At 41.8% G+C, this 10,000-nt stretch overlaps 1 protein-coding gene across 2 annotated transcripts in view; it reads right to left on the reverse strand.

Moving 5' to 3' along the window:
- Window positions 1-10,000, reverse strand: part of HERC3 (HECT and RLD domain containing E3 ubiquitin protein ligase 3) — a 108,799-nt gene that overhangs the window by 49,904 nt on the left and 48,895 nt on the right. For both annotated transcript variants that reach the window (XR_006679509.1, XM_004703258.4), the window contains exons 5-9: window positions 8,186-8,262; window positions 7,092-7,313; window positions 5,260-5,351; window positions 4,307-4,437; window positions 3,266-3,426 (exon numbers count right to left, since the gene is read on the reverse strand). Coding sequence is in view for 1 of the 2 variants with exons in the window: in XM_004703258.4 (XP_004703315.1) it covers window positions 3,266-3,426; window positions 4,307-4,437; window positions 5,260-5,351; window positions 7,092-7,313; window positions 8,186-8,262 (683 nt within the window). In the remaining variant the exon portion in view is untranslated. The remainder of the gene's footprint in view (window positions 1-3,265; window positions 3,427-4,306; window positions 4,438-5,259; window positions 5,352-7,091; window positions 7,314-8,185; window positions 8,263-10,000) is intronic.

The following is a 10,000-nucleotide window of genomic DNA, read 5'->3' on the forward strand; positions in this document are numbered from 1 at the left end:
ATGGTGCCCGGCTATCGAGACCTATAGCGTCTGGGGACTTAAAGTCTTGAAAGTAAACAAGCGGCCATCTAGCCCAGAAGCAACAAGCCCACATGGAAGCAGCACACCAACATGTGTGATCATGAAGGGCCAAAGGGACCAGGCTTTAAACACCACTTTTGTTTATTCACCCGCTTTGTCTTCAGTGATTGTGTAGGGAAGGTGAGCATCATAGAATGCCGATTTAATAGAAGAAAGTATTCTTGCATTGAGGGAGTACTTGAATGGAGGCCCAATGTACTTCATTTCTATCAGCACGACCATATTTTCCAATTCTATTTCTTCCTCTTTGTTTCTATTTTTTGAGTTCCAATCACCAATCATAATCAATGTATCTTAATTGAATGCTTGAACAATTTCAGACTGAAGACATTTGTAGAATTCTTCAATTTCTTCATCACTTGCTATGGTGGTTGGTGTATAAATTTGAATAGTAGTTGCACTGATTGTATTTCTTTATATGTACATACATATTATCCTATCATAGACACCACTGTTTTTCCAGAGATCTTGAAATGTCCTTTTTGACGATGACGAATGTAACGCCATTCCTCTTGAACCTATTATTCCCAGCATTGTAAACCATATGATTTTTCTCATTCAAAATGGCCAATACCAGTCCATTTCAGTTCACTAAAAAGTAAGATATCAATCTTTATGTTTCATTTCATTTTGATTACTTCCAATTTCCCTAGATTTATATTTCTTACATTCCAAGTTCCAATTATGAACTAGGACTTGTGGCTGTTCTTATTTTTGAATAGTGCCCATCAGCAAATAAAGGTCCCTCTGGCTTTACTCCACCCGTGATATCATGGTTGACTCTAAGGCAGCTCTTACGCAGTCATATTTTGAGTGCATTCCAACAAAAGAGATTTATTTTCTGGCACCATCTCTGGCAATGTTCTACTGCCATCTGTGAGGGTGTCAGTTTCTGACAATGTTCTGAAGGTACCCAGTAGGTTTTCAATGGCTAGGTCCTCTAAAGTGGGCAGCCTAGACCTTCTTTGTAGTCTGTTCTTAGTCTGGATGCTCTGCTTTGACTTGTTCATGATGGGTGACCCTGCTGGTACTTGAAATACCAGTGACATAGCTTTCAGCATCATGGCAACACACGCCACCACAGTACCACAAACTGACAAAACAAGTGGGTGAGTAAGCCTGGTGAAATCACATGTAGATTATTAAGTATAATGAAAAGGCACCTTTCTTGACTTTAAATCATAGAGCATCCCCATGTTCTGTTCAAATAACTACCTCCTGGTCTATGTATAAGTTCCTTGCGCACACAATTAAGTATTTTTGAACTCCAATTTTTCATGTTATCTATAAAATGTGTTATGGTTCCCAAAGTCACATAACATTGCACAGGCAGTGAAACATAGATGAAAACGCTGTTGGTTTTTGTTTTCAGTCAAGATCTACCTGACTTTAGCAATGAGATTTTTTGTTCCACATCCTTTCTGAATCCTGCTTGGATTTCTTTCAGTTCCCTGTCTATAGCCTGCTGGACTGCTGCAACCATGTTTGAATCACCTCTGGCCAAATTTTATGTATGTGTGATATTATATTGTTCAACAATTTTTACATATTGGGATCATATTTCTTTACAATAGGGACAAATATGGATCTATTCCAGTCAGTTGGTCAGATGGCCGTTTCCAAAGTTCTTGGCAAAGATAGCCGAGTGCTTCCAGCATAAAACATGTTTTTTGAAAATTCTCAACTGTATTCTTTTTATTCCTGAACTCTTATTTTTTGTCAATGCCTTCCTTCGTTGCAACCTGGACGTCTTCGGTTAGTACCATTAGTTCTCAGTCAAATGCTACCTCTTGAAATGGTTGAATGTCATCAATTCTTTTTATTACAGTGATAGTGTATTTCTACTACCTGCTTTTGATGTAGATCCTACAATTTTAGAACTTGAGGGTTGTATTACTTCTTCAGTGCTTTCTGCTCCACTCTTGGTTTCTAACTCCAAACCTTTTGTATATTTCATTATAAATCTCTACTCTGTCTTATTGAGTTTCCCTTCAAAAGTAGTTCCACCAGTTGTGTGCACACTTGATCAAATTACTTAATATACTTCATATTCATTTTTAATCTCTAACAGAGGACAAACCTTGCTTACTGAAAGTGAGGGGGACTTAAAGCACTTGCTGATAAAGATCAAGGACTGCAGTCTCCAGTACAGATTAAAACTCCATTTAAAGAAAACCAAATCCTCACAACTGCACCAATTGGCAACATCATGGTCAATGGAGGAAGAGAATGGCGCTGTCAAGGATCCCGCCTTACTTGGATGCACAGTCAATGTTCATGGAAGCAACATCAAGAAATCAAACGAAACACTGTATCGGGTAAATCTGCTTCACAAGATCTCTCTAAAGCAAGCAGATTCCTTTGAAGACTAAGGTAGGCCTGTTACAGGCCATGGTATTTTCAACTACCTCATATGAATGTAACAGTCGGACACTGAATAAGAAAGATTCAAGAAGAATCAAAGCCTTTGAATTATGGTACAGGGGTTAGAATGTTGAAAGTACCATGGACTGCCAAAGGAACAAACAAATCAGTACAGACAGAGAAGTACAGACAGAATGTTCCTTAGAGGCAAGACTTTGTCCCATGTACTTTGACATGTTATCAGGAAAGAAAGCAGAACTTGGAGAAGGACATCATGCTTGGAAAAGCACAGGGAAAGTGAAAAAGAGGTCAACCTTCTACACGATGGGGTGGCACGGTGGCTGCAGAGATGGGCTCAAACATGAACAATTGTGAAGATGGCGCAGGACTGGGCAGTGTTGTGCTCTGCTCTACCTAGGGTCACTATACGTCAAAATGGACGCTGAGGCAATTAACAACAACAACAACAACAACAACAGGGGATAACATCCAATCCGGACATTCTTAAGGCCATTTTGATTGCTTAGTAAAGTAATGAAACTTAGTGAAGCATTCGATCATTCTTTATTATAATAATAAGTTAAATAGGAATAAATTACATTTAAGTAAATAATACCAAGATCATTGGGGACCAAAATATTTCAACTATAAATCTTCATTCATAGTAAGTACTTAAACATCCACTTACCTGTTTTTTAAAATACCTCATATTCATTCCCTTCAAAGCCCTCAAGGTAATTAACAGATAATATTTTCTATCAACAGGCTCTTTACAGAGTCATTTTCAAATACCATTAGGTTCCAATAAAAATCCTCTTACCAGCTTGAGCTGAAAGCTGGCCACTATGGGCAGCCCAGTAACCCTTCACAGGAGATGGGCACTTGACATTACAAGTGTGGCCAGTACCTAATTGACCTCTTGCTCCACAACCAAATGCATAGATGAGTCCAGAAGAAGGCACAAAGGCTAAGGTATGTTGTCTGTAAAATAATAATAATAAGTTAAATTAGCTTGTCAGCAGCTTCTTCTGATTTGGAGTGCAGTCAGACTCTGAATTTTGTTTCCACGTGTGAGCACAGTCATTCCCAGCTGTACATTAACAAAGGCCCCCTCTCTCCCCAGTTTACACGTGAATTGGCTGCCTCTTATCATAGCGCCTAGCTCTCCACCACACTATTCTCTAGGTTGTGGGAAGGATGGCAAGATATGGAAAGAGCTGAATGATCTGCTGTGTGTGCCCTTTGAAATCAGAGGGAAGAAGCAGGGTAGATCCAGGCAAAATTTCCAAGTTCTTTTTCATTCTTCCTCTCCCCATAACCCACTGTCCTATAATCCCAAAGAAGTATAAGGTCCTTTATTACTCTTTTTATCTAAAAGCCTTCCTTGTTGAAATCTGTTCACATTTGATTCTTTCATTAACTTGAGGTGAGCATGCATGTAAGATTTCTGAGAATGAGAAAATGCTTTGAGAATGATGTACAAATGCGCTTTACACAATTGATGTGTGTATGGATTGGGATAACAGTTGTATGAGCCCCTAATAAAATGTTTAAAAAAAAAAAGATTTCTGAGAATGACTTTGGTTAAGAATCCCAGGTGATGCAGAAGTTAAGCACTCAGCTGCTAACTGAAGGCCAGCGGTTTGAACCACCTGCTATTCCATGAGAGAAAGTCTATTTCTGTGAAGATTACAGCTTTGGAAACATTATGGGGTAATCCTACTCTGTCCTATATGGTCACTATGAGTCGGAAGCAACTCAACAGCACACAACAACAGGTTGAACCACATTCTTCATCACTGCAAAGACAAGGTCCATCTCTGGTCTCAGTAGATACCAGGAAGCTCTGAGAAGCACTCACCTGCCACAAGCAATCTGAGTTACTTCACTGCCCATCAGTTCTAGAACTCTCCTTGGGTTAACCTCATCATTCATGGAGTCATGTCCAAGTTGCCCACAGGAACCAGCACCAAAGGTAAATACACCTCCATTCTAACAAGGAACAAGCAGCACATGATTTTACTGCATCTCTGAGTTTGAACATACTCCTCTAAAACCTTCTGCTTACAGAACTCAGGTGACAATGGTCTTTCTAAGAACACTATGTTCACGTGTCACTTAGCACAAATCACTTCTTGTAACATACGTTAGACGGAAAAATAATAAAAAAGAAAATCAAGACTATTACTTTATGGAGCAAAGACACATTGTTCAAGGAAATGGGTTCCATCTATGAATTTTTAAAACTGCTTTAAAATACAATGATGTGCTAAGAGATCTTTTTAAAAGAGACACACGAGAGAGGTGAAAGATGATTTTGCACAAAGTGCTCCACCAACTCTCTGGTATATAAGGTGTTTATTCCCCCAGAGCGACACCTGAATAAATGCTAAGGCATTTTGTGAAAAATGAATCTATAATACTGTTCAATATGTAAACAACTTTACATTCTCACTAGAGGCAACTCTTTATAGAAGCAAATGACAAGATGGATAACTAATGATTAATTATATTGCCATTTCTGTTTTTAAATGGCATGCTTTAAATTTTTTAAATTATATTGAATTATTTTTAAATGTTACTAAATGCAAAATCTAGACGATTTTTACCAAAGATGTAAGAACAAGCACATTTTAAAAAATGTAGTCTTTTCCTAGTTTATTTCTGGAAGAAAATCAAACGGAAATTGCATACAATAGTATAATTAACCACCACCACTACTCGTTCTAAAAGATAGTATCAGAAATAATCACGCAACGATAATTGCCCATCTCATACCACAGCACTACAGAACAGAGAGCACTGAGCCCTTACTTTTGTGAGGACTGCTGTGTGTTCTTCTCCACAAGTAATATAGACCACCTTTTGCATTCTTAACAGCTTCACGTGACAAGGAGACTCTCGATCTAGAACAAGATAAATAAATGATCAGACTATCACTGCCAGTTGCCTTTGAGACAAAATATCCACCCCGCCATCTTTGTTTGTGGAAGGAGGACTTAGATTCTGTTAGATTTGTGGTACCTGTGATGGTGAGAAAAGAGCCGTGGAGGTGTAGTCATTACACATTAGACTGCAGTTCACAGGCCACCCTCAGGAGAATGACATGGCTTTCTACTGTAAACAGTTACAATCTGGGACACTCACAAGGGCAGTTCTACCCTGTCCTATAGGGTCACTATGAGTTGGTTTGGTGTGGGTGATGATTGGATACTCCTGGTGCCTAGTCTGCCAATCAAGGGTTAGGATGATGACACTCCCTTGGAGTTACAGTCTCTGGTACAAGAGTGAGAGATGCAGAACTGTTCTTTCTCCTGCCCTTTACCTTCGCCCTTGCTGGGACTCTGTGTCTGTCTCTAGGGGTGGCCGCAAGTGGGTCGCCCAACCCTGCGAATTGTTGGTGCCCTGCCATGCTTTCCCCAACCTTGGAGCCATGCAATTTCGCACCAGCAGCCTGTGAGCTCACTGCTTCCCTCTTCGCCTTTCTGAGTCAACTGTCTGCAGCGACCTGAGTCTGAAGAGGGCCCCAGCTATCATCGGACTAAAGACTTGAGTTGGACTGGGCTGAGATACCTTCTTGATATGAAATTGCTTCTTGAGATAGTTCTTTCTTGTACATGGATAAGTGCCACTGGCTTTCTACTCCTATAAACCCACTCTAACAAAATTTGGATCGAGAGAGACAGATTACAAAGATGCAGGGTAAAGGTTTGTCTGAGCTCTGCCTTGTGGCGATCAGGTAGAGTTGGGTTTTCTCTTCTCCTTTGGGTTCGTTAGGGAGTGCTGGTGGCATAGCAATTACACACTGGACTGTGATCTAAAAGGTCGGCAGCTCAAAACTACCAGCTGCTCCTGAGTAGAAAGACAGAACTTTCTACTCTCTCAACAGTTACAGTCTTGGAAACCAACAGGGGCAGTTCTACCCTGTCTTATAGGATCATTATGGGCCGGCATGGAGTCAATGGCAGTGAATTTGGTTGTTTGTTTGTGGGTGGGGGTGAGTAACTACACAAGGTCAGCTATGGCCACGTGATTTACTTGATTGGTTTCTGGAAAGGGCATCTTTCTACCAAGGAGCAGTACTTGTTATCCTAGCTTGGACCAGTCAGGACAGAGTTGACAAAAACTAGACATGATGAAGATGAAGATGTTTGACCCTGTGCACATTGCTTGCTAACTTGATAGTCTGCTCTAAATTTGACTTTGCTATGGAGACAGACACAAGATTCCAACAGGAAGGATGATTCTTCACATCAAACAACATGACCCACCTTTCCGCAATAGAGCCTTGGCATGCCCTGCTCCCTTCAACGGAAACACTCCGCCCGGCCTGATACAGACATGACTCATTTCTCACCTGACTTCCTACGGTCTCTGCTCACACTGCTTTGTGTTGGAAAGGTCCTCCTGAATTATCATATGTAGGACAGAGAGCTTTATTCTTAAACCTGACATGAATGTGTTTATTATTTGCCTCCACCCCCTAGAATGCAATACCCAGAAAGTCAAGGGTGTGATCTGTTCCATCCACTGCTTCCCCTTCCGTACCTCACACAGGGTCATAACATTAGTAGATGCTCAATACGCATGTGTTAAACAGGTGCATGTACTTTTGAACCAAAGAGGCGCGTATGAAGTTCTCCTACCTTTTTCATCACTGAGTCCTAGCTGCCCTGCATTATTCATACCCCAACCAAAAACAGCTCCTGAGAGAGACAGGGCAAAGCTGTGAGCACCTCCGGCGGCCACCTGAGCCAGCGGGATCCCTTCCAGGGACCTCACCCTCTGTGGGCTGGCCTGCGAGGGGAATTCCTTCCCGAGGCCCAGCTGCCCATGGCTGTTCTTTCCCCATGTGAAGAACTGCCCATCTGAAATACAAAATAGGATAACTAGTATGACCACAAATGATATCAGTTCCATCTGCAAAACTAAGTAGGTGCAATAATACAGTTGCCTGGGTGGGGAGTGGGCGGTGTGATTGGTTAGTTGCTCCCTGCCCACTTGATCCTCATCTGAGAGCAAGGGGACTCTTCCTGCTGGAAGATGGTCAAACCAGAACTTCTACTTGTCATGAGAGCAGAGAAATTATCAGAGAAATAAGCTGTGTTTCACTGTCCTTTCAAAGTCTATTAAAATTGATGCCAAGAAAATATTATACGCTTAAAAAGCAATTTCCAAAATCAGTTTTGTTTTGAACAGGCCAATACTAGGCTCAAACCCACTGGGCAAGCCGCCCTTACTCTGACCACATCAAAACCATGAGATTCGGGACCTCAGGAGACCAGCGTGATTGTCTGGCCCAGCCTGCAGAGCATTTAATTATAAATGTCCCCTCAGTTTTGTTCTATCCATATAGTGCTATTTGCTGCCTTAGGTTTCTATAACTCTCCCCCCATTTATTTGGGACCTTAAAGGTCAAAATATAGCTTAATAGAGAATTGTACCTAAGAAAAACCAATCTTCTATATGCTCAAGGGCACTTAAGTAAGCGTCTGCCTCCGACGCATCTCCCTTTGGGAGATAGGCTAGACTGGAGCAGCCACATGATGCCTTCCTTCATCACCTACACCCAGAGAACAGAATGAACTATACCAAAGGCTGTCTGAGAACTGTCATTGTCCAACAGGGTTTCGTAGTCCTCAACTCACTGAGAGTCTCAGTTACAGAAATAACATCACACAAATGTATAAAGAGATTTGTTTTCAAACATAACAATAGCATACAATTGATGTTACATTACCAGCTGCAAGAGCCAAGCAATGCCAGTTGCCACAGGAAACTTGTAATATTGTTTGTTGATTCAGCTTTTGTATTAACCTAAAACAGAAAAGGCTTTTTCTTTGAAAAAGAACATTAGTTCTCAAACACACTTATCAGAAATATTCCCAACCAACCAAAATAGTTGTAACCTTTCCTAGAGAGACTTTTAAAAATTCAATCTTTTCTTAACATGGCTCATCTGCCCAAGTCTCTGTAACTCCCACCAAATAAATTGGTGGGACTATGCAAATAGGGCACAGGCAACGATAAGAGAGGGGACTTTTCAGTTTGGTTATCACACCCCCTGCTAGGAAGATATTTGAAGTAGTTGAGAAGGAGAAACCACAAGGACCTTGGAAGAGCACACTTAAGACCTCTGAGACCAGATGCGTCCCAGCCTCTGGCGCGGAGGTTCAGAGGAGCAGCGCCAAGACTATGGGAACCTGCTCCTCATGTGGCCTGAGACGATGGAACTGTAAGACAGAGAGACAGGTGGGCTGCCTTCCTGGCTCTTAGAGATAAAGGCCAAGAAACCACATGGCTGAGAGACTAAGAGCCAGAGAGAGACCTGGCTGCTGGCTGAGGAAGACTGATGACTGTATCCTTAGTTTGCTGATCCTGACTAAAGGTAACCTATTGACTTCCCTACTAATCTCCCTTAATGTTGAGTATTGTCCGTGTGTTGTGGGTGGCCATTGCCAACAAATCCTCAAACCCAGCATTGGTTAGTGTCAGAATAAGTAATGAAGGATGGAGGGTGGAGACATGTCTGACTCTTGCCTCATGACAATAAGGAAGCCAAAGGAGGGCAGACACGTCCACTTCCGTTGCTGTTTGCTACATTACCACAGTTGTGAAGCGCTCAGCTGCGAAGGAAGGCTGGCAAGGTTCAAACCTTCCAGTGGCTCCACGGGAGAAAAGGCCTTGCTCATGTCAGCCTAGGAAACGCTAAGAGACAGCTCTACTCTGACCGAGAGGGTCACTGTAGGTCAGAATAAAGCAGACACCACCAAAAAACAACAGCATCACCATCTTATATAATACTAGATCTTTCAATAGCCTCCCCCTATTAGGTAATCACCGTTTAAAACAAAAATAACAACAACCCGTCTTCACTTCAACCCCTCACTACAATCTCCTGTGACTTCTCACAATGTCATCTCCAATTCATAGGCAGATGGAGTAAGCTCAGTACAGCCCTAAGAATACCTGTCTCAATAGGGTGTCTGGATGGCTTTCCAAAGAAGGGAGATGACTCCCAAACCTGCCTGGCCAGCAGCGCCTGACTTCCTTTCAGACCTCACTCCTCTGCGTGCACTTGTGAAAGATATGGATACGAGCAGCCATAGAGCTGGGCTGCCTGGGGATACCTCCTGCTCTCCACAAGGCACTTAACACGTTGCCATGTTCGCCTTCACCAAGCGAACACAACGGGGCTCTGGGAACAAAGGAGTCCATGAACACCCCATGAGAAGAGGGCTTTTTTGTCGGAAATGTCCAGTGGGGGACAGGGATTATTTAGAGTGACTGCTAGATACTGCTTTCCTTGATGTCTTATTTTCTCAGATACAAAAAAAAAAACATTGAAAGCGTTCACATGCATATTTTAATATGAAACAGAGCCTATATTTTTAATTGAGATAGTTGTAGATTCACATGCAGTTGTAAGAAATTACAGAGATCCTTTTTACACGTTGCCCAGTTTGCAAAACTGGTAACATTTTGTGAAAATATCGTCTAATCATACCAGGATAGTGGCACTGATGGAATCCACTAATTCTATTCAGATCTCCCC

The sequence above is a fragment of the Echinops telfairi genome, unplaced genomic scaffold (genome assembly GCF_000313985.2).
Source record: "Echinops telfairi isolate 266 unplaced genomic scaffold, ASM31398v2 ScPeMD7_7468;HRSCAF=8506_0, whole genome shotgun sequence".
NCBI lineage: Eukaryota > Metazoa > Chordata > Mammalia > Afrosoricida > Tenrecidae > Echinops > Echinops telfairi.